The following is a 25,991-nucleotide window of genomic DNA, read 5'->3' on the forward strand; positions in this document are numbered from 1 at the left end:
TGTCTTCAATCATTCTCGAGTCATTATCCCCTTATTACATGGACGCAGTAGCGTCCATGTAGTTATGGTTAAGTTGGTGTTTCCATAGGAAGAGCATTTTTTGGGTGGCTCATAACTTCGCTCCCTCTGGACGAATCCTCACCAAACTTTGCAAAAAAAGTATATGGCCCACTCTGAATTTTTTTTCAAAGTTTGGTGAGGATTCGTCCAAGGGGGAAAAGTTATAGGGGGGGTCACAAAACTTGTGTTTTTTCCTATAGACATAATGGGAAAAAACTTTGTGCACGGCCACAGGCCAAACCGCTGGACGGATTTACACCAAATTTGCGGCAGGAGCGGGGGCTTGGTCCCGAAAGCGTGCTTTTGCAAATTTTGTCTAAATCCGTCCAGTAGTTTTTTATAAAATGACCAAAATGTAAGGCAAAAAAATTAGTGATATCTGTGTTGGCTTCGCAGACGGACTTCCCTGTTCGCTCCGCGGACAGCACCCCGATTGGCCCATGGCCTTGCGTCATGTCCGCGGACATGCGACGTGTTCGCTGATTGGACGGCGAGGGGCGTGGAGCGCGTCAGATTTTCTGTGGTGCCCGCCATCTTGTATTCGCCGTCGACCGCGTACAGCGTGGTGAAACGTGGATAAAAAATTGTATTTAGTGCCGTGTGTTGGTGTGTAAGAGTGTTTGGGGAGGGTGGGGGGAGTATGAGATAGGTTCAATATTTTGTTTTTTTATGTGCTAGATGTTTTTGTTGCGTTCGATTTGTCCGCGGAGAACGCGGCTGTTCTGACATTTTGTAAATAAACTAAATGGTGGGGTGTTTAGAGGACGGAGTATGTGTCATTTTTGTTCGCAAGGAAGGTAAAAATGAGCTATGAACACTCGCGGTGTACTTAATTGTTCGTAAATACACAAACGGGGGGTGTCCTCAGGACGCTGTCCGTATTGTAATCTGTCTAGTTGAATGTGTTCTAAGAACACTTGCGGTGTCCCGAAATGGTTGCAATTACACAAAATGGGGGTGTTCTGAGAACGTTGTTTGTATTGTTCGTTGTCACGGTGAAAGTGTTTTAAGACCACTCCTTTTGTCCGCTAATAGTACAATTTCCTATGGGCGTCAACCGACTTTTTGTCCACTAAAGAATCGATAAATCCGGCTGGTGTGCGCCGACATTATGTGATAATCCTATGACTGGCGCTATTGACCTGGCTGACTTGCTTTTGCGACACTAAATCATATCTCCCGCCCCTAAGCCTGATATTATCAAAGCATTCATATTCCCCACCTCTCTCTGTGACATTACAGGGTGCGTCAACAAACGCGCCCAGTCCTCTGCAGTCCTAAGTGACTTTACACAGAACCCGGAAGACAACACATATTATGTCACAACACAGCGTGCCACGATTCGGAATATGAAACAGTGATTTAAAAGCAAACAGCAAGATTGTAAATTTGGTAAAGTACATTTATTTGACATCAAATGTTTAGAGAATATTCAGCGATTTGCTATTGTCTCTGCTGTCGATCAGCAAAAGTTTATTTTGAGCCACGCGCTGTTCCTTTGCGGTAGATAGGCTGTTGGTTTATGATAAAAGCAGTAAATGGTCGCTCTGATAATCGGAAGGTTGCTCCAACAACAAGCCGTTAGACCACCCTATTGGTTGGTATGTTGTTTGTAGCCGCTAGTACTGCGTAAGGGCATATTGGTCCTTGGCGATTGTCCCATAAAATGGTGAGGGTCATGAAGTTGCATATTTGGACCTGCACCTGGCAGTTGAAGACCCCATCCGCTGGAGTCTGTAAATCGTGACATAGGCAAAATGGGGCCACATACCTGTTTTAAAAAAAATAAATAAAGTCTCACCAGCCGATCTGCATTAAAAATCATCATTTTATTTATTAGGGCGTGAAACTATTTGCTATCGAAGATAGTGCAACGGAGTATGTTAATAATAAAATAATAATATTTTCCCATTCATATAGCGCTAAGAACCGTGAGGTATCTAAGCGGTGCTTATTATTAACCACGGTGTGTGGTGCTCATTTATCGACCACGGAAGGATGAAAGGCTGAGTTTGGCCTTGCCGGGATTCGAACTTGCGTTAGCACGGATGTCAAAGCGAGCGTTGTACTCGCTGTGCCACTTGACAGGCTACAGTGAAGTGGCACAGCGAGTAGAGCGCTTGACCACCTATAAACCGGTTAAATTATTTCTATTAACGCACCCTGTGTCGTCTGCCTTTTTCAGAGCCCTCTAAACGACAGGGGATCAATTTGGCGGTGATAGTGCGCGGTAGAAAACATTATGCCACTTTCAACGAACAAGTTCAACTTGAGCGGTCTTTAATGCTACGCTATTGTAATTATATTTGGTATAAAATAATCTAAAGGGTTACTTACAGTACAATTGCAATTTCCATTGTCTACGAGTAGTGCAGTCCCAAAATAGGACTCTGCGTGTGCGAACGAACTTTTGCATAGTGATATAATATATAAAAGTGGTTTCGTTTCAGAAATTTCATCCTTATCTTCTCTCCTTCAAGAGAAGTCTCATCACAATCTCTGTCTGTCAAGGTCAAAACACAATACAACCTTATAGTCCGCTTCGTGAGTCTCTCTGGGGCCCGAAAAAAAAATGGAAGCAGCTGACCTTCACTGTGAACGAGCATAAATTCTTACTTTGCAACATTCTGTGTAAAGCCATCTGTGAGAAGTTGGTTTTTGCACGCCATGTTTGTATATTGTTTGCGTGATATTAAAAAAAGTTTAAGGGACGTTATGGTTCTAAGTACAGCCGAAAGACCCCTGAAAATCTGGTAAGCTATGGAAAATAACTCGCGCCACCACCGTGCACTGCTAAGACTAACACCCAGGACATCAAAGATGACATCGCAAATGTCATTGATGAAATCACTGATGACATCACATGTGTATGTACTTTTCATGGAATTTGTGTACTAGGGATTTTTATTATAATGTTGCGAAAAAAGTGTCAAGGATATTGCAATAAATATCATACCGTTATTAGTGCTTTGAACGATGCATTGATATAAATAGCATTGTATTATGGGATTCTATCTAGTATACTGAGCTACTAATGGAAAAACATAGCATTGTGTGCAGAGTACAAGATGAAAGTATAATATTTGTAATGTTAATATGTTGAATAATGAAATGATAATTGTCCTGAAATGTTCGAAAATTCACAAAATGGGGGTGTTCTGAGGACGTTATTCATATTGTGTGATTGCTTAGCTGTATGCAATGAGGGAATGGCACAGAGAGTAAAGTGGACGCCGTCCGCGGACACCGCGGCTGTTCGTGGACAGTGCGTGCTACATCTGGGTTTTTCCAGGAAATCCAACATGGAAAGAAGACTGTACGGATCAGCCAATCAGATGTCGAGGTTGTGGATTTGTGTTGAAAGAGACTGTGTGTGGTGAAGATGGCAGAAGTAGAGAAAGTCAGGGTGTTGGTGCTTGGAGATATGTTTGTGTATGGTTTACAACAGTACGCTCAATGCAGGCATGTTGCAAAGAACTTTGATGTGAAAGGAGTGGAGGTGGTGTGGAGCACTGTGCCTGATTGCAATGTACAGGGAATTGTACAAGTTTGTAAGGATATGGCCACGATGAACAGTCCGCATGTGGTAGTTTTGCACTATGGTGCTTTCCATTTGGGCAACCACAGTGCCCCTACTTTGTTGGCTGATTTGGAACGCTCGGTTCAAGCCGTAATGAAGATCCTTCCAAATGCGAAAGTCATTTTTTCTGTATTACTACCTAGGGCAATATGGGACAATAGTTCAGTTTGTTGTCCTCAGCAAAACATTGCTAGGTGTGTCATCAACCGAGGCATGTGTGCCTTCATGCTTAGAGCTGGTATGTTCTTCTGTAATAATGAGAATATTGATGCCAGTAATGCTGTTAATTTTAAAGAATATGGCATTTCTTTATCTTTTACGAAAAAATCCTTTCTATTTTGGAATGTAAGAGTTGCTTTGGAGAAGGTTATGTGGAGATTTTAGGAGTAAAGTAAGAAAAAAAACAAGAAAAAAAATACAAAATAACAAGTGTCTGTCAAGCATCTGTAAAAAAAAAACAAAAAAACCTGCTCTTTTCAGAGCCAACTTCAAAGGGGAAATGGGGCACACTATTTAAATTTACATTCACCACGCTCAGATTGTGATGTCATCTTTGATGTCCTGGGTGTTAGTGTTAGCAGTGCACGGTGGCGCGAGTTATGGTTGCTTATGTTCCATAACTGCCGAATTTCAGTTTTTTTTCGGTTTTACTTTGAACCATAACGTCCCTTTAACAAAGTTTTTTCACTGAATTTCATAGGTTTTTAGTAGCGCAACTTAACCATAACAGCCCTTTAACAAAGTTTTTTTACTGAATATATATATATATATACAGTCATCTCTACTTCTGTTTATTTTGTTTTTTCCACCTCCCTCCATTACCTTTTCCCTTACTTGTTCTACTGCCTATTGCATTTGCCAAAGCATTCAATTTTTGTTTCACTCACCATTTGCATCATTCCTCTCTGGACCCTCGGGATCCTCACCTCCGTTACTGCCTCCTTCAGTCTTTCGCCTGATCCGCTGCCCATAGGAATGGAAGGGTTTATGTTTTTAAAACGGGTCCCTTCAGACCCACTGAAGTTTTGGATATATTTAAACTATCATTGTCCACGGGAAGTTTCACAGTCTACTCGGCCAAATGGCAAAGGACTCGTGATATTGCCGAAGACCTAGAGTTACTTTGTGGCGATGGTCAATAGGTGTCTTATTTTAATCAATAATTGATGGTCAAAACCATCCTCTCCGCTACCAAGTGTACAGGAGGGCGGAGCGACCTCTGACTGGCCCATGGGATCATAGCTCACCCTCGAGTACTTTAAGATGAGATAGCTGCACCTTGAGGGAGATGGGGTGCGGGATTCTCTTACTTCAACACCAATGAATAAGGACAACTCAACGGTTTGGCAAAGGGAAGTCTTTTTAATGACAAGTACAACAACGGGGAAGCAATAGGAAATCAGCAATGATGCGGTCGCCCGTCTCGCTTCAACTTCCAAATTCTTCATTCAGACAGCAATAGTTATAGTAAATTCTCGTCATCATTGACGTGTAACACTCAAAAGTTTGTCATGCAATTCTATTGGTTAAAAAGAAAACTTAAGTATAGGTGCTATATCTGTATATGGTAAGAGTGCGAGGATTGGATAACTCATATCGGGTGGGCGTCTAAGCCCATCCCTCTACATCACTCATGCTTGACGTCACTACAAGTACAACATCTCATTGGTTGTACTAGCTATAGGACCCTAGATTATTTGGTCCATTGTGATTGGGTCAGTTACACCTCTAGGCATAAATCTCCACTTTAATTAGCAGCATGCAGAATGTTCACCCAGATGCGGTGTGCCCCACGATTCACCCTGCCTCCCTTCCATCAATCAGCACTTTAGGGCTATGTTTCAATTAGTTGGCTGAGGTTGGCCTCGAAACTGTAGCTTCTTATCGGTAAAAGTTATGGCATCCTCTGGGTTTGAGTGACATCAGACATTGGTACCTCTTCGCGCTTGGCTGGTCATGTGTTAGTACACCGTGAATCTGCTTCATTTTCCCTCTATTTGCATATTTGATTCTCCCTTCGGCCTTGCCACCTTTCTGGGCCTCCTTATCTCGACCTTCATGGGGCAAGCTGCTATGCTCTGAAGTTTCGATTCTTCGAAGTTGCCGCTCCCCTCCCTTCCATAGGTTGACCTCGAATCCCCAGGCATGAGTTGCTTCTTGCTCAGTTTCAATTCCGCTCTTTCATCTGGATTTGTGCTGGTATATGAATCCTGGACTGTTTGACCCCTACCATCCTGGGCTTAGTGCTGCTTTTGTAAAATGGATTCGCACTTGTATAATGTGCTTTTTTGAGGTAGATATATAGTTGCGCTTGCCGCTCTATTCTTCTACTAAGCATAGCAAGCAATACTGTTTTCTTAGCTTCTTGCGTTCCAAGCCTATTTACAGGCGTTAACTAGTTGCATATTTTCATCCTACTTACTGGGTATGTTTCTTTATATTTCAACATTGTTTCTTCTTCTAAGTCCATTACATCATTAATCTATGCATTTCGTCTTTGCGTGTCATCTTTTGATTGTCGGTTCTTTCGTCTGTACGTTCGTCCGGCCCTTGTGTCGTCACCATTCGCCTTCCATGAAGGCCCTTTGGGTCTCTTCGGGGACAGTTTGTAAGTAGTCTTCATTTCCTGTCAACTGCTGGTACGGTTGTCTCAATGGGTACCCCGCTGCCCATGGTTGTCTGGTTATTGGCACTTCTACAGGTATTGCTCTTCTGATGGGCACTGGGCAGAGACCTAGTGCGGCTCTCTTTTGGTTTATTTGCTCCTCATACGTCACAGATCTTGGTGAGTATGTTCCTGGTATTTCAAAATGGGTGGCTGGAGTGCAGGCCATATCTGGGACCTCCTCTACAGGAGGAAAGGAGACAAACCAGCAGTAACATTACTATGCCTGATGACAATTGTTGTAGTGCAAGAATAACAAGAGGAGAGGGAGGAGGAGGGGGGGTGGAGAGAGAAGGGGGAGAGGGACCAACAAGCAACTATCATAATAGGTCAGATGACGATAAAGAATAGTCAAAGGAGGGGAGTGGGAGGATAATACAAGGAGGGAAGGGGGGGGCAGACAAGCTCCTATCAGAAGTAAAGAGACAAATGATAGGAGTAAGTGCTAATGGACCAAACAGAAAAGGGAGGGAGGGGAGAGGAAAGTGGCTGCAAAGACAAGGGAGAGGCGGGGAGAGGGTAGGTGGCTGTGACAGAAAAGCAGCTACGATTACTATGCCTGACAGCAATTGAGGTAGAGCCTGAGTTTGCAGGAGGGGGTAACATAAGGGGAAGAAGGGGGCATCCAAAAACAAACAAGGGAGGAAGCAAGGGTGGAAAGTGGCTGAAAAGACAGGGAACAGGGGGGGGGGAGAGGGGTAGGTGGCTGCAACAGACAGGTGGCTACGATTACTATGCCTGACGGCAATTGAGGTAGAGCCTGAGTTTGCAGGAGGGGGAAAGACTGGGAAGAAAGGGGCAACCAAAACAGTCAAGGGGAAAAGGGGGTCTGAGGGGCAAAACACACTCACGGTGGATAGGGGGTGGGAAGGGGCACTCTCACACTCACAGGGGCATGAGGGTGTGAGGGGGGGCTCTCACACTCACGGGGGCATGGGCGTGGGAGGGGGACACTCTCAAGGGGGAATGGGGGTTGGAAGGGGCACTTTCACACTTATGGGGGGCATGGGGGCTGGAGGGGGGTGCTCGCACAATCACGGGGGCATGGGTTTGGGAAGGGGGCACTCTCACACTCGCAGTGGCATGGGGGTGGGAGGGGCTCTCGCTCATGCTCACGGGGGCATGGGCCTGGGAGGGGGGGTACTCACACTGTGGGCATGTGGGTGAGTTGGGTGCACTCACACTTATGGGGGGCATGGGGGTTGGAGTGGGGGTGCTCACACACTCACAGGGGCATGGGTGTGGGAAGGGGGCACTCTCACACTCACAGGGGCATGGGGTGGGAAGGGGGCTCTCTCACGCTCACGGAGGCATGAGGGTGGGAGGGGGGCACTCTCGGGGGAATGGGGGTGGGAGTGGGGCACTCTCACACGGGCATGGGGGTCGGAGGGAGGGCTCTCTCATGCTCACGGGGGGCAGCTGGGCAGCCTACCGTGGTGGACAGGGGTAGACAGGGCCTTTGTTCTGGGCCTTTGAGAGTGTGGCCAGCTCCCGCTTCCCGGTTGCAGCCATTGGCTAAAGGGAGCCAAGGCAACCAATGGGAGAGGGAGGCAGGAGCTGGCCCAGAAAAGAAGGAACAATGACAGATTTACAATAAAAAAGCAAATGGCCATTTTAGAAAGGCCTTCTGGCATCAGGCATGAATATGGCAGAGCATATGTAAATCCCAGGTGGGATGTGCACGGAGAGCGACATGCAGTTCAAACAAGCCAAGTATGCACGCATGGTCAGAATGTGCATTTTAAGGCAATTTAGAAAGTCGCTCACCGCATCCAGTGAAAATGATCCAAAGTGTCTTGACCCTTACCCACAGCAATGCGCAGCAGTGATGGCTGTCCGGCGCTGGTGGAGAGAGCTGGGGAGCAAAGGGAAAAAAGCTCCGTCTGAGTCAGGAAAAGGAAGAATAGAGGACATTTGTGGTCTATGTCCTTTGCTGCTTGTGTCAGAAGTGGTATGTGGGCAGTACTAACTGCAAATTGAAGTTGAGAATACTTCAACAGCTAAGGGCTATAGAAAATTCAGATCCATCATGTCCTATGGCAAAACATTTCAAGGAAGATCATGAGAATAATTTCAAACTATTGACTGTCTTTGCAGTAGCACACGTCACAAAACATTCTAGAGGGGGTGATCGTGTTTTGAAATTGCGACAGTTGGAAAGCAAATTCATTCTGGACTTTGACACAAAAGTCCCTAAGGGTCACAATGTCAATGAGGAATTGTATACTTTTTTGAGAGTTTAATTTCTCACAATTTTGTTATTAACTATTTCTGTTTAAATGATTATAACCCATATTTATTGTTTTTCATGTTTTCCAGCTCTTTGCTGGCATACAATATTTGGGTCAGGCTGTATCTAAAAACTTTTCTGTTCATTGTTTTATATTTCCTTCCATTATTCTGTCCACTATGTTATCTTGGCAGCTGTATGTCTATGTATGGCAGGGGACATAGGGCTTTGCATATTTATGTTGGTGTTGACAGTGCAGTTTTTTACGTTAGTAGTATAGGGACGGTATATCTTGAGGTCATGACATGCATGGGGCTGGTTGTTTGCCTCCTTTTATTGGCTATTTGTATTCGTTATTCATGTCTCTCTGGTCTAGGACCATTGAGGGGTTCCATCATGCAATATTATTGATGCCCTTGCACTTTACCATGCTGCTTTGCACACAATTCTGTACCTTTTTGGACGGATACTGCATATGTGTTCATCATAGCTGCTAGCATTGGCAGCTTATTTATTCCTGTATCATGTGATCTTATGCTGCATCGGGACAATTTATGATTGAACTATCACTTTATAGACTGTTCTTTGCACAGACAGACTGGCATCCGCACGTCATGGAGGTCGTGACATTTCTCTCCATTCTGTTGAAGATATGTACTTGTCACTCTTGCCTTGGGACCATACTACATATGACGACATCCACTCTGCACTTAAATTTTGCATTAGCACTTTATTAAGCTGTGTGACTTTACATTGTATAGCATTGTTGAAGGTTTTACACATGTCTTCATCATATTGCTTGCATTGGCGCTTTATTTAAATCGAACATCATGTCTGGTTTTATGCTACAATGTTAACATTTTTCATATGCCATTTGCATGTAGCATTTTATGGGTTGTCCATGGCTGTATTGACTGACGTTTTGTAATATAAGGAGACCCACACCGTCTGTAGTGTGTGCATCCACTGTGGACTTCCTCTGGTCAATCTAACACGTCCTTCTTTCCCCTGTTCCTTCATTTTTTACCGTGTTTGAACTTTGTTTATGACATGGCAGACCTCTGCTTCAATCTTGTAATACAGAATCTTTTTTTGATCGTGCTAGATTGCTCACCATGCTATTTTCACTGCAAGATGTCTGCCGTAGATGTTACATGTTTGGCCATGTTGTTTGGCTTATTGTCAACATAGTGACAGGACTACTCCTATGCATTTAAGCCTTGCCTGTCCCCTGTACGTGAACAAGCGCTATGTAAAGCGTGAAATGTGTCTATCGGGACATTTTTTAGCACTGTATCAAAAATTCACACAGATAATGAGAAAAGGAAATACATTATTGTTCAATAGATGCTGGTAATATGTCAGATGCAGGGGGAGCAGTATGAGGGGCCCGTCGGACATCCAAAAAGTGCACCCAATGACGCACCTCCTTTACCTTGACCGCAAATGGAGTCGCATACACGACTGTAAATGGGCCATTGTACCTGGGCTCACTCCACCTGCGGACAAGGTTCCGAATGTATAGCTTTTCTCCAGGTGACAGCTGAATAGGTGGTGAGCGTGCAGTGTCTGGTGCAGCACTGATGTTTTTTGATCGGCATGGCTCTATTTGGTGAGATCATTTTCATTGAGCACTTCAGGACAGACAAATACTGGTTACATTCATCCCCCAGTAAGGATGCAGCCCTGTGAGCATGAGACTTCTAATCCTGGATGCTGGTGTGTGCATACACCAACCCATCACTATTTCGTGGGCGATAAATGGTGATCCTTACAGGGTTGCATCCAAATGGTAAAACGGGCCAAGGGCAATCAGCAGACCCAGTGTTTCTTGAGGATAACCCATAACTTGGATAACTTTGTCTTCAAAATGCCATTAATCCGTTCAACTATGCCATTGGCTTGGGGTGGTAAATTGAACACATATTATGGTTTATGCCCAGTAAGGTTGCCATTTCTTTGAAGAGCTCATTGAAGAAGTGTGTGCTGGTATCAGATTTTAATGTATCACACAAACCCGATCAAGAAAATAACCTTTTACCAAAACCCTGGTGGCCGATTTAGCATCTGGATGTGTAACAGGACCAGCCTCGATCCAACGGGAGAAGGGGCATACCACCATGAGTGTGGCACCATTCCCCATGTCAGTGTAGTCGATATGGAGTTCCCGGAATGACCCAGTATGGCGGGGCAAGGTGCCTCTAACTTTCCAGAGTGTTTGCCCAGTACTGTGACACACTGTGCAGTTAAAAATGAATACATTTAGCAGCTCCTGCAGTTGTTGGACAAACCAGTCCTCCTGTACGTCTGCAGCAATATTTTGTTTGGACACACAAGAAGGATAATGAAGCTGTTCAAATGCCTCCACACTAAATCAGTTTGGGATTGCACACACCCTATTTTGCCACAACAATTTCTCATTCTGTGGATCCCACCCTTGTAACTCAATTATTTCTGTAGTTGGTAAAGAAGTGTATGGTGGTGGTAACTGTACTTGCATATTCGCCACATTAGTAATTTTTGGCTATTCTGCAATGTCAATTATGGGGAGGTAAGCAGCATGTTTGGACACTGCATCTGCTCCAGCATTCCTGAGAGAAATTATGTCAGTGTTAGTGTGGGTGGCACACTTCACCACCTCCACTAACACGTGGGTCTAGATAGTGCATATATTAGTCTTTTCTAGCAAGTCTGCATGCTGTATGGGATACCCATCTGCTCTTCTAAACCCCCTTCTCTTCTATCCTGCTAAACCAGAATGTACTGTGGTAGTGACATACGCCAATTCAGAGTAAATTGTCACTCTGCACCCCTGGGATGCTTCCAGAGCCTCATTTAATAAATGTGTTCAGCTGCTTGGGCCGAATAATGGATTGGTAGCCTTTTCTGTATCAGTAAACTCAAAGGGTAGGGAACCTTTTCCCTCCCCTTCATTCCTCTCTCCCTCTTCCATTGTATATATATATATATTATTTTGATATATGCCTCTTTTTTGTGTTATGTGATGACAGATGTTTGTAATACTGTAAACCTTTTTGCCCTGATGATGACCCCAAGCGATTGAAACACGTGTCGGCAGTCAGCTGTGTTGAAACTTTGGCAGTCGGCTATGTTGAAACTTTTGGGATAACCTATGCTTGCTCTAATTTGCGAAGTATTGATTTAAATCCTTTGTGCTACCATATACATTCGCACAAGACAGGCAGTCAGCTATGTTGAAACTTTTTGGATAGCCCATGCTTGCTCCAATTTGAGCAGTATTGATTGAAATAATTTGTTACCATATGCATTTGCACAAAACAGACTACATTTTCAGTATTTGCTGAAGATTGTATATCTTTATTTTTCTTTATTCAAATAATATATAGCCGCATATAGGCATAACTTCTTGGGTACGCCCTGTGAATTTTTTTTTCTGTAAACAGTGAATTGGTATCTCTGTTGTCTGAGCGCGGCAAGTAGAGGACAATTTCCCCTTTGTTTTTTTCTGTATCAGTTGTATACTCCATCTACTGAACAAACCACAACTGCATCTGTATGCCTTGTCCCTGTCTCCTGATCAATTGTAGCTGACCCATCAACCAAAAACACCTCTCCGTCCTACAGGGCATAATCATGTGCTTTTGGGGTGTCATTGTCTGGTCTCTCATACATAGCACAGTCATGTACTTTGTCATCGTCAGTAAGGGGTCCAGTAAAGAAGGTAGTGGGATACTCTGACTTACACGTACTATGTGAATACAAAATCCCATATGCTGATGCCCGCTGCATAGTCAATGTGGATTTCGATCTTTCTAAATTGGCAAAAACTGCATGCTCCACACACAGCATCACTGAGCACACCGTGGTGATCGTAGCAGGCTTCTCTTTGTCAAAAGTAGCAGCAGTGAATGCCTGCTCACATGGAAACTGACCCTGCATGACCGAATCTATCATACCGCTATAATATGCTAAGGGTTTCTGGCCCATTGTGCTCTTCTGTGTCAGTACAGCTGTCATTTGCCCATCCGAATGTGAAAAGAGATAGAATTCTTGAGTGTAGTCAAGAGTCGCTAACACTAACAATGTGACAATCACTTCATTTAACTCATTACAGCTAGTAGCAGGTCTTCAGTCCACATTATAGTGCTTTATGCTTTCTGGGCCTCTTTAAGCACCTGCAGCAATGGCTGTTTATAAGTGGTTTAATCTAAAATCCATGCTCTGCAATAGTTACATATCACCAAAAACTTCTGCATGTCTTTCACTGTCAGTGGCTGGGGTGTGCTGTGCATGGCGGCTGCATGTTCAGGTGTTATTCTCTTTCCCTGAATAATGAAGAAAAGGCAGGAATTCTGGCAATGTGGCTCCTGTAAACCACTCCAGACTGTGCACAAGGGACTGGTTACTGCAGGTAGGCGTGGCCCCTCGAGATGTGAGGCCAGTAAGCCTCCATCTCTGCAGAAAATCTGGGATCATGTCGGGATCACCAAATTCATAGGCAGACCTCCAGACAAGAGCAAATGCATCCCTCTAGGGAGAAAAGTTTGATACACCTTTTGCAAGAATAGCAAAGTTTTAATTCTCATAAAAGAAAATACATGCCAACAGCAGCATTCAAACCCTATTGCCACAGAATGCACTGACTCATTTGAAGCAAGAAAGGCATTTTAAATGGCAGCAGCGTCACTCTTGATACAAACACTATGCAGGATTAGCTCATCATTTTCATTGGAAGGTTCCTATATACATAAGGTTTATCTCATAGCACTCACCAGGTGATTGGCCACCGCTCATTGTGTTGATCTTCTTCCACATGGTCTTTGGCCTTGCTGGCTTTGGGCCCTTGCAACACTATTGGTTCATTAGTAAGAAAGGCTACTCTTCCCGCATATCGACCATGTGATGTGCACCTGGTATTTAAACATGAGATCAGTGGATACTCTTGAGATCAAGATAGCTCTCTGAAATGTGAGGAGCCTCATTCGATCCCAGACACTCCAGCATCTCCCTTTATGTCACTCCATTGTTAGCCTAAATGTGTTAATCTCACCCAGAATGCAATTCACAGGGCCCCTTACTTTGACTCCCCCATGGCAGTTGCCCCCTTCCTGGCCGTCCTTAGTAACCACACTAATCGAATGTTGAGGAGTTTAGTGGGGATCTGGCAGTTCAATTAGAATGGTGGTGTGTCTGGGGGCACATGGACTCTAAATCTGGGATGGGTGTTTTGGCAGCTTCAGAACTCTGCCCTGCCTCCCATGGGATCGTCCTTCAGGGACAGGTGCAACCATACCCATTCTCTGTGGTTCTCATACTTTTCATGAAACTTAGCCTGCCGTGTGAAACAATGATGGGCTATGTCCTAATTGATAGAATGATCTTCTTGTCTACTGCCTAAGATGAGAACGAAAGTGTGCACTACTGCTGGGGCATATAGCTATTATTCTATGGTATGAGATCCTGGCCAGTGAAGCTGAACTTCCAAAATGGCGGCGGTTGAGTATATATTACACTGCTACATATACCTAAATGTTACAGCCTCTACACTTACTAAAAGCTCCATAATTCAATCACCCTTGATATATATCTCCACACCCTTCCATCTGCTACCTCGTGTGATCATCCACAATTGCTTCTAGCGTATGACTCTCAATCTAAACCTCTTGCGGGGCACAGAGGAGCTGGGCATGCCTCCCAACATATGTGACTGCATTATTGATGATGCAACAAGATTTGAAGGTGATTTGTGCATTCAGTGGGAGCCAGTGAAGGTCGATGAGGGCCTGGGTGGTGTGGTCATATCTGCTGTAAGGGTGCAGAAGTAGGACTCTGACAAAGTGGTGCCATTTTGATTGGTAAATACTTTTATTAAAAAGAAAATATGGAAAAACTCTACTTGTCCCTATGCCTAAGAGCGGTTGCCCTACCTAAAAAAAAAGTCTATTTGAAATCAAAACAGTCCACCGTCCTGTGTCAAAAACCCTATTTCCAATCCTCACACATATAACTAATAACAAAGGGATAAAGGGACTGGCAAATGACTCACTTCCTCTGGACAATATCCAATTGTACGTTGGAATGGAGCCTGCTGGGATGGCTCCTTTCTCTAGGTTTCAGTTCCCCTTAAAAAGGCCGACATAATGTTTCAGGTTCAATCAAAGTAAAAGTTCAAAGTTCCAACAACTTTCCCTGGTCACAGTATTTGCAATGCCACGAGGTTTCGCCTCTCCTGGCTTTCCACAAAATGTCACAATACCAAGAGGCCACATCTTCTCCCTTGGCTCCTCTAGGTTCTCATAAGCACCTGGGGTGAATTATCCTTTTCCCCTGGCTACAATGTTAAAAGCACCAAGAGGATACCTCTCCTCTCCTGGCTTCTCAGGAATCTTATAAACAGCACCAGGTGGAATGACTCTCTTCCCCTGGTTACAATGTTCACCGTGGCAAGGAGACGCCTCCCCTTCTCTTTGCTTCTTAGGTTTTTTACAAACAGCACCAAGCCAAATGACTCTTTTCCCCTCGTCACATTATTCGCAATAAACAGTTCACCAGCTTCTTATCAACCCCAGTCTACCTGGTATACTCTCCTGCCAGTCACTAGGGCATTCTTTCTTCCTCCAACTTGGTCACGGGTAATATTCTCTCTTCTCCTTATTTGCTTTCCCTGGCACAGCCAACCTTGTCCACCCTTCACTTAGGTACTGTATCTTGGAAGACTGCTGCACAGTTCATCTGACAGCCCTGGTGTACTCTCCTGCCAGGGACTACCTTGTGTCCCAGACTCCTCTACTTTGGCTTTGGACACATGGGTCCCAGACCCCTTTTCTGTTGCTTCTCAAATATGAGTCCCAACCCCTCCACTTAATAATATCACAGTTCAGCTGGCCTCCCTGGTGTACTCTCCTGCTAGAGACTGCCTTGGGTCCCAGACCCTTTTACTTTGGCTCTTCACAAATGGGTCCCAGAAACCTTTCTCAGGTGTGTAGCATGCTTCTCTTAGGACCGGTTCACTAAACTTCCAGGCATTCTCTTGTGTGCATAATTTTCTTGGTTTCTTAATGTCAGGGTCCCCCAACCCCTTACAACCATGTAATGTCTCTTGAGTAGGCCTGGTTCACTTTCCTGCCAGGCCTCTCTCTGCCTCTTTAGGGTGCTCTTTTACCGCCTCCGAACTAAAGCCTCTGGGGTCTTCCTGTGCCTTCCTGGTCCCCCTCCACATACCTCTGCACTTGGTCTATGAGGGTTAAGGTCCTCGGCAACACCAGTAAGCTTCTGCTGCTACCCCTGGCCTCTTGCAGTGTTCTCTTGGCTGCTCCCCAGCTGATCTGTTCCAGTGACAGAGTCTCCTGTTTCCCTTTGTCCCCTGTGTGGGGTACATTTACCAGCCCCAACAGAAATCCCCAGCATCACAAAACTGCATTTTAGCAGTTAACGAAAAAATGGCTGTGCTTTTGCCTGCTGAGCACATATGGGGCGAGAGTTTAACACAGCCACCCCAAGAATGGCTGCATTGTGTTATTCTTCATGTGAATCCAGAGAAAATAACTTAAAGGCAGAATGGCTCTGCCTTTCTCTTCTGTCACAACTCAAGGCTGCACCACAAAATTACCTGATTTCCGGTCGGCATCGCACTTTTTGTTTTAAACAGCACACAATTTGCTCTATCAAACACAGCCTTGCCTTATTGCATTTGAATGCCATGAATCAGACAAGCCCTGTAGAACGGCATTGTTTTCAGCAAAGAAAGTCCATGAAGAGCAGAGAATCTGCATCATATCCGCACGGCTCCGATTTCCTTTTGCAACAAACAAACACACGCAAGGTACTTCAAAGAAAAGATGCTTTCCCTCGCCATATGTCATTTACCAGGAAAACTATTTCCAGCATCTTTCTGTGCTCAGAAACTGACCTGATCTGTAAAAGCCTTTCAGAAAATGAATGCCAAAGAAACCGCTTTTGTGAAATGAATAGGAGATAAAAAGAAAACTTGTAAACCCACTTTTGCAAAGCACGGAAATAACATTTTGGAAACTAAATGTGAAATAACACCATTACAAGCACAGAAACCGTATTAGATGTGTGGGGATGGGGTTTGGTTTAGATGTATATTATATTTATTCACAAAAAAACTCTGTTGAAATAAAAATAAACATTTGAACCAGCAGAACCATTTTGGCCTAGGCAGGCGCTTAAAAGGTACCAGCCCCCATTGGAAAGGAAGGCCCTCCACAAACATGAAAGGGCCAAAGTGGGAAATTTGCGACCTTGTTAGACTGGCCGGCATTTCTACAGCAAGGGACAATGGACCCAAGGACAAAAAGCACTGTCACAAAGAAGTGTGAATACCTTTGACACCCCTCCTCAGTTTCAACTGCCTAGGATCAAAGGGTGCCATGGTAACCCTGTTGTTCAGACTGACACAGAGGGGGCAGGTTGGCTGTGGAGATTTGAAGGAGCGCCCATACAGTGACAAATGCCCTCCATAGACTTTAGAGAACTTGTTACATTAAGACATTTCTTTAATACCTGGAATAAGCAGTAATGTGATATTATGACAGTTTTCATGGGATTTTTAGACACACAGAATAAGACTAGGTGTGTCGTCTTAGCCCATGGTGAACTGGAATGACAGAAAAATTATATTTCGGTGTGAATCATAAATGCCGCAGACAGGAAATGTGAAGAAAATATGCCAAATGATAGTATGCATATATGGAACCATTTGTAGAATTTCAGGTGTTTTGTTTCTCCTAAAAACAACAAACATGTGCCTAAGGGTGAAGCAGCATCGCACTGACGGAGCGTTCGAACCGGCATATTCCTTGTGAAATATGGGATCTGCCTATCTGATTTTATGATGGTGATTATTGTATATATATACATTTATATTCCATAACTACTTTTTTGTGCAAAAGTAGGTTTATGGGACAAAAGGAGTCATAAAATGCATACACCTAAGGGGAGGTTACTTCCTTCAAACCAGTCAGCTCGGAAGGAGATGGTGCCCCTCATAGCCTGGCCTATCCGATTCAAGGGGTATGTCCAGATTACTACGCCCATCTTGTAAAAATCTCTGATGTCATTCTGCCTATATAAGTAACATAACGGACTAAAAAACTGGGAAAAACTCTCTGAACCGACTGAATTCCTGACTGACTGCCTGATCTCATGACCTTCTGACTCAGACCCAAATCCATATCCAGAGACAAAACCCTGATCCAGATCCAGGCAGGACCATCCAGATCCAGGCAGAACGACCTATCCAGAACCACATATCCAGAACCACCCATCTATATCCAGGCATACCCACTAATCCAGGGAGAGAAGTGGAGAGGCCGCTGATCCCCTTTAGGAGAATCAAGGGACCAGACCCCTTTTGCCCAGTTGTTCCCATCAAGGCGAGCCCAGCTGCTGCCCAGTGACCAGATCCTTGGCACGCATTCCAGAGACCCAGCTAGTTGTCCAAATTACCCATCTCAAGTGCATTTTGTAAGTATCACTTTCCCCAGTACCCAGAAACTGCATACCTCACTCTTTTACCTTGCATTTGGTCCAGATCCTATTAAACCCCCATAAAAACCCTAAATCATATCCCAAAGTGTGTGTATCCTCTGTTTATCCTGTTCTTTGAAGAATCTGTGTTACCCTATCCCTGTTAGCATAGTTATTTCCTAAATTCTTTCTGTTTTCTGTAGAAGTCCTTAATACCAGTTTGAGATAAATTAATTCCCCCAAAAGGAGGTACGTGGTGCGAGCTGGTTAAAATTGCAAATTAAACCCCATGCGTGCAGTGTCTTTCTTTAATAATCTAGCCATTAAAATATAGTCACAGTAGAACCTGTCATCGTAATATCAAAACCGATTTTGCCTGTGTAATTGCTTTCTATTAAAAAAAATCTGATTTTCTTTTCCAATAGAGAAACCCATATTACCACCCCATAAAGAGTTATCCTTTCACTGCATTATCCTATCTCTAAGGTGCCTTTGTTCCCCATCATAAGAACTGATTTCCGACTTGGACTGTTTAAGCTATTTTCTCAGCTGTTTGCTTGTTTAAAGTCTATTTAGAAATAGAAATTGCAATTCTGCCACGTTTGATTTTTGCTGCATTGTTTTCCTTCCCAAAGTCGATTTTCTCACCTGTGTTCATGTTGCTTTAGTACCTTTCCCAGTAGCTTGTAAGCTTCCTTGCCTCTGTAGTACAGCCACACAAATTCCCGTCCTATCTTTTCTACCACAAATATAAACTGACCTCTTAATTATCCAGGGAACTCTGTGTATGCCATTTTGCTCCTTTTCAAGTTTTTCATTCTCATTTTGCCCTCCCATTCTGGGGTGGTAGGTCGAATTTGAAAACTGAGTTTTCCATCATATTACTGACTCCTTGCTACTCCATTCAATACACACAGAATTTAGTCAGCAGGATTTTGGGGGAGTATTGCTGGGGGAGTGCATAACACTTGCTTCCATTAAAAATGTATATATCGAATATCGGAAAGTTAAATTAAGTGTAGTATAACATTTTGCTGTATATTAACACCAAACTGGTGATTGCTGCCCTGAATTTGATGTGTTTGATTATGCATCTGAATTTTAAATATAAGTAAATATTTCATTTTACTCACCTGCCTGGTTCATGGTCCATTGCGACACAGGGTGTTAGTTAAGGTGGATGTGAGATGGGTTGGGTGCCTTCTCAAAGTAGAATCCAAAATCAATAAAGAGATAACGCGTTTTTATTGTGCGACACATTCCCTGCCACTGGAAAGAGTCCTTTCCTGGAGTGTGCCATTCCTTAAATCAGTTACACATGATCACTGCTGGTGCTCAAGAGTCAACCCACCCCCCTTTTTGGGAGGCGTGCTAGTCTTCTTGTTTCCCTCAGTGATGGAGACTCCAGCTTCCCTCAGTTCCTCAAATGCTGCTGGAGATCAAGGGGTTCCCTCTCTTTCTTTGGGTAGTGCAGTGCTCCATAGTCCCTTCTGTTCCAGAACAGGATTCCTGCTCTCTGCTCCTCCCGGGAAGGCTTGACAACACTTCTGGAATTCCCTGTTCTATTTCTATTCTAGATGGACCAATCTGAAACCAGCAACCACTAGACTGTTGCTTGTGGTTCTCAAAGGTGATCCTCGTGCTTCCGTGTTTCTCCCTCATCACAGTACTGATCTTCCAGCTTCCTTGTAGGTCAATGGAATGCCTCCTCGTCACAGTACTAGGGTGAATCTTCATTTGGGTAACTCTTAATCTTCCTCATCCCAATACTTACTAGGGGAATGTTATGCTGGCAATGTCTCATGACTCTCTCAGGGAAGGGGCTGTTATTGAGATCATCCAAAATGGGTCTAGGGTTAGGTGATTGGCAGGGATACTGCATTCTTCCAGTGCCATCGTCACCTTTCCCATGAAGAGATTCCCTCCCCACGAGTTCCACCCGCTGAGTACCACTCCCAGAATATCTGCTAGCGGCATCACCACCTTGGCCTTATGGCAAGGAGCCTCCTCCATGGAAGCAGTGACAATGCCCTGGGATTTGTCACACTGTGTAGACCTTTGATGAGGCATGCAGCTGCATATAGGACACTTCTTAGGGGCACAAGGAAGGATGATGGGAGGCCTTCAAGGAGGGCATTTCCCCATCCAGGTGGAGTAGGACGAGTACTAAAGCTATCCAAAGGGAGGAAGGGCTTGACTTTCTGCAGGAGGGAGAGCTGATGCCAAGCTGTCAGAATTTGAATTTTCTTAGCTATGTGTGTATTGAAGGAGACGTGTTTGTTGACATGGAACCCAAGGCACTTGGCACAGGATGTGCGCTCAGGTGTGAAGCCCTCTGTTTTCATGGTTGATAGCCAGGTCTGTATGTCTGGGTGTTCGGTATTGTTGATGAGGAATGGAAATTCGGTCTTGGTGGGGTTGAGCTTCAAGTATGCACTGGTCATCCAAGACAGGATCAGCAAGAGGCAGGTTTGGGCCTGTGGATGTCCTTGATGGAGTCGATCTTAAGGTACAGCTGTGTGTCATTGGCATATTGGTGGATGTTGTGTGTGGCTAGGAGGGATTCCAGCGGCTCCATGTATAGATTGAAGATCACTGGGGAGAGGATGGAACCCAGCAGGACTCCATCGGTGACAGGTAGCATTGGAGAGCTAGAGGAGTCCATCTGCACACACTGCTAGTGGTTAGTGAGGTAGGACTTGACCAGGATAGGACAAGGTCGCTGATCCCCATGCACCGATGTAGGGAGTCCATTGGTGCTTGGTGGTCTACTGTGCATAAATTCCACTGCTGATTGTGACACTGCTTTGAGCATTCTATCATGTTGTAATGACAAGAGCAAGATGTTACTCCACTCCCTGCAAGAAGCATTCCGGTAAACCAAGGGTGTGTGAGCGGAGTATTGACATAGCCTGAAGAAAAGAACGAGCAGACAGGACATGGAAAGCATATACACTGCACTAGATGTACGCATCTGCATTGTACCCTCCTCTCCGCTGCAAGGCTCTGTGTCCCTGCTTGTTTCTCTGTCTCCTAACAGCTCATGTTCTCCTTTAAGAATTACATCAGTGAAACAGTTAAAAAGAAACATAATATAAGGGTAAAGCATGCCATCCTGCCATCCATTGCCATCACTTCTGTTCCTGCTTCATCCTTGTAAATTAGCAGATGACTGGAAACTGGTTACTCTGCAAACTCTAATTACATAAGCAATATGGCAAGGGTCAGGGGAGGATTGAACTACAAATAATAGTGCTGATTCTGCTGCCTGGGTGGTATTTGCCCTTCATCGGGACCCTTGGTGCTTACCTCGAGATAATATTCCATTCGGACTCGTTTATTACCTCATGATACTGTCTGCTCTGTGGGGCATTAACACATATATATTCTCTGGTCAATTATCCTAGATGGAAATACAAGATCATATGACTCAAGAACCCACCTTATATGTTTCATTGGTTTTTTGTTTTTTTTTTTGTTTTTGTTTCCATCTGCAGATAATACGGAGAAAAAAGAGCAAATGTGAGCAAGCGGAGGCAGATTTTGAATGGTCGCGGTCTAGGGGCAGTGTCCTTACTTCCCCTGCGATGTCCGATCAAAGTATGCTGAACTTTCAAGAAAGTCATAGGGGATCTGACATCTTGTGGGTGAGTTCCAGTGTTATGTTGTCATAGCTTTGAAATTCGCCTCAAATGTATTAAAGAATTGTAGGCAGAGATGCAGGAAATTTGGCAATATGCCGAAATTGGTGAAAAGAAAAATCCTGAACTTGTCGTAAATGAATTTGGACAAAAATGTGTTTTTGTTGTTTTGTTTTTCAAATTCAAAGAACAGTTGAAAAAAGTCTGCAGGCAGACAGTTGCTGGCGATTTTCTAAGCAAACGAAGTGAACTCATTTTATCTGCAGTTTTATTCCTAGCAGAGTAAATTAAAACTCAAGTAAATGGTTTGAGGGTGTCCACTAACTTTGCTGATAAACTCCTGCAAACCATTTTTTGAAGGATTTCTTTATCCGCAAATTCGGGGAATAATATTTTCTAGAATGTTTGACTTCTTTTGTGTAAAAATAATGCTATAAATGACTCAAAATCTTTAATAGAAATTGTTATTATATGTGCTGCAAAAAAATGGTGGGAAAACATAATTTGCAGGATTTGTTTGCAGGTATTTCGCTAGATCATAACGGGGCGGGGGGAGTGGGGGTGGGTCCTAACGTTTGCAATTTGATATAGTGAAAATGAATGAATTTCACCCAATGTGCTGGGATTTCAATTGTGCACACCCCCAATTGCAGTTCCAGCATCTATTCAAAATGTTTTGGTGTCCATAAACTGCATTATATAGCTGTCACAGGGGTGTGAAGACATACACTTGGAACTGTTTGTGGCTGGTTTTCTTATGCATATGATGCATACTCCTTGCCAACGTCTGGACTGCCCAAAGAGACACTCTTCATTGTATTATTTTAATGATGTCCAACGTTTCCTGGTCATGCGGAATGTGAATTTAACACAGGCCGCTTGCATATTAAGATTGAAAAGAGTCAAACCTGCAATTAAGGTTAGATGTTAACATACGTTCATAGACGATTGACAGAGGAAACACAGCTTCACCTAATAGCGTCAATTGTGGCGTGTGGCCTGTTTAACTGTGGACCTTTGCCCCTTTAAGAAAGAGTGTCATGACTTTGTCATGACACTCCTCAATAAAAGGGACTCTGTTGTCACGTGAGGGGCAGTGCAGCAGAGTCCCAGGAAACGGCTACTTGTGTCTTGCCGTGTGATCACAGCCTTGTGCAGTAGCCCGGCCTGGGTGCCCCCAGAGCGAGGCTGCCTTATGCTGGGTGCCCCCAGTCACGGTGATACGTCCAGTGACCTGGACGTTGCAGGGTGTCCCCTGCGGTGTGTTGACTGTGAGCCCCAGTATCATTGTTAAGCCGGGTGCTCCCGGCATCTGGTGCGGCCCGCCCTGGTTGCCTGTTGGCGGGCCGCCAACATCAATGACGCTGATAATAATGGAATCGGTTTATGCAATACCGGAAACCGGAGGGTGCATTGTTATTCGAGTGTTTGTTCGAATGCTTAAGAAACAATATGTGAACACATACACGCTTAAATGTCTGTGTGCGTGTGTGTGTGTGTAAAACTCACAGAAAATACACTCGTATGATGTCAACTCTAGAGGTCGTGATAGCATGTGAAGGCTATATTTAGACTTTTAAAAAGTACATTTAAAATAACATCATAAAATAAGAATGCACGTCAGGAGTCCCGTATCCCTTCACCTACAGTGTCAACTGCAATATGTATATAATTGCAAGCCTGGGGCTGCCATTTTCCTATCGCATCAAGGTCAGCTGCGCTATTTACCCTTCGGAGCCAGCGGAAAAGAATTCTAATTAAAATCACTCTGAAGTGTGGAATGAATTTTTGAAGTCCTTCAGTGTCGTTCTGAGAGAACGTAGGACCTGATACAGGTAATTATGCACAGCTTATTATGCAATCGCTATGCCCCAACTGCTGTACTTTTGTCTAGAAAGTTCTGCTAATGTATACAAAAAAAACACAACTCCCCATTGGAAATAATACTTCAGTGTACTTTTAAAAGTACAATAGATTAAGGCCGAAATTCGGGTGGGTTCATTGTAGTGACACAGGCCCTTAATGTTGCCTACATAGCAGTACAGCGTTCATTACGGCACTTTTCCTACATATACTGACAGCAGCTCTTTTAAGAACAACAAAGACATTTGTAGAGCGGATGAAAACACTCTAGCCTGAAACGAATGTGGTTTAACGGCTTTTTTCATGAAGTAAAAAAAGGGATCCGATTAAGCAAAAGGGAATTTTACAAAAACAGAACTTGCTTACTTGCCAGAATGAAGGATCTTCTCCAACCAAAGCTGTCGTGCTTCACTACACGTTCATTTAACCTGTACCAGGTGTATGTGTTGACAATCTCCAGTCATGGGAAACGTTCTACCCTCTTCCTAGTTCCTGCTCTTGGACAGGCTGACCTCCCTGGCTAAGCTTCTCCCAAATCTTGTATTCCTTACATATGAGTTCTATAGTCTTGGCCGGCAAGACCCACTCTACACGACCTACATACACACCTTGGCAACAAAAGTAGAGTGATTTCTCAAAGTGTCAGGGTGGAAAGTTAGGTGAACGTATATCAGGGCCTAGGCTAAGTGTACCAGACGTTGGGAACTCGCTTAGTTAACGACTTTGTGTTGCTTGTTTATTCATATCTTGTTCAGTTATTTTTCTATATTCTTCCTCTTCTTCTACTTTTCTACTTCTCCCCATCATGCCATCTCCAATCCCCCAATTTTGTACTTCCCATTATTCTCCACTGTCCACATTCACGTTCCCTCGTGTAACTTCAATAATCACATCTATCCGCCTGTTTCTTCTTCCCTCTACCCATTCAATCTTGGTCTTTGGAATGCATTTTCCATCTGCAACAAAGCCCACTCTGTCCTCGAATCTTTCCTTCGTCTCAATCTTCTCTTTCATTGTCCCAATGAAGCGTGGCTCACTGCAACCAACCTTTTTACCCTTGCTGATCTATTCTCCTCTTCTACTTCTTTCTTTCACACTCTCCACCCCTCGGGCCTTGGGGGTGGAGTTGGTATTCTCTTCCGTTCATCCTATACCCTACTTCCTCCTCTTTCCAATCTTCCCGTCATCATTTGAGTATCAGCTCTCGTGTTTCTCAATGCCTCTCTATCGCTTTTCTTTTGATCCTTCACCTCCGCCCATCCTAACATCTTCTGTAACAATCTTGATCTCTTACTTTTTTCTCTCACTTGATGATCCCTTCATTCTTTTGACTGATTCCAACCTCCATCTTTCTTCCACTCATTCAGCTATTCCACTTCTCCCTGTTCTGGATTCCTGCCATCTTGTACCTGTCCCCACTGTTCCTTCACACCTTTCTGGTTCATCTCCCAACAAGATCGTCTCTTATCTTCTTTCCCTTACTTCAGTTTTGTCCTTTCCTGTTTATCTTTTGGATTACTCTTCTTTCATTCTGACTTATTCCCCCTCACCCTTTCCTCTCCCTCCTCTTTTTGATTTTCAACGCTTCGCTATTTATTTTGTCTTTAACTTCTTCCTTTGATGGATGCGTTGCATCCTTTTTAGTCAACTCCTTTTCTTCTTTGTTATTAACCTCTATTCTGGATACACTCGATTATTTTTACTACCCTTCTTCCCCTTTGTTTCCTTCAGGCAAGCCATCTCAACATTGGCTTTACTCTAGCTCTTTGTTTCTCGCGTCATTTTCTGCATCATACTGAACGCCTATAGAGGAACTCTCTATCCCTTTCTGACCTTCTTAATCTTTCCTCTCTCCATTCTGACTATGACCCTACTTTTTCTTCTTGCCAAACAACACTTCCATACTACCCTCATTGACTCTCTCTCATCCTATCCCCTGTTGGGTGTCCTGACCCACGTTTGGACTATTATGCTGCAACATTTGGTGCTGTAGGCTTAGAAAATCCAAGATGGCCGAAAAAGCCCACATTGCGCCAGAATCCAGGAGCGAGCGTGATGGGCCAGAAGCGCCATGAGTGAAACGTGGTGCCAAAGGAAAAACAGCAGTGCCTGTTAGCTCAAAAAGCACTTTGAAATCACCTTTGTTTCTCTGAAATGCAAGCTAAAAATGCCTATTTTAAACATTGCAAGATATTCCAAAATCTCACTGAACACCAGCAGACATTTGGCAGAATGTAGTCTTGTGGGCATACAAAATCTGGAAAGATGAAGAGCCCAAAACAATGTTTATAACAAAACTGGCTGAGCTGTGGATGTCAGCAGCTGGAGTGAAATTGGACTTAAAGCCAATAAAATCGAAATGTTTAAAATAAATGAGTGAACTACTTTGAGTGTCACATAGGTTGCAACTGTTTAAATGTCATAGTTTTGAACTTAGGATCAGCGTTCTAGCTGCATGTGTAAAAATTGTAAGTTTGA

At 43.9% G+C, this 25,991-nt stretch overlaps 1 protein-coding gene across 5 annotated transcripts in view; it reads left to right on the forward strand.

The window, feature by feature from the left end:
* Window positions 1-25,991, forward strand: part of MYRIP (myosin VIIA and Rab interacting protein) — a 2,049,246-nt gene that overhangs the window by 1,258,890 nt on the left and 764,365 nt on the right. For all 5 annotated transcript variants that reach the window (XM_069648262.1, XM_069648265.1, XM_069648266.1 and 2 more), the window contains exon 8: window positions 21,507-21,656. In XM_069648262.1, the coding sequence (XP_069504363.1) occupies window positions 21,507-21,656 (150 nt within the window). The remainder of the gene's footprint in view (window positions 1-21,506; window positions 21,657-25,991) is intronic.

The sequence above is a fragment of the Ambystoma mexicanum genome, chromosome 2q (assembly GCF_040938575.1).
Source record: "Ambystoma mexicanum isolate Mex_15411 chromosome 2q, UKY_AmexF1_1, whole genome shotgun sequence".
Classification (NCBI taxonomy): Eukaryota; Metazoa; Chordata; class Amphibia; order Caudata; family Ambystomatidae; genus Ambystoma; species Ambystoma mexicanum.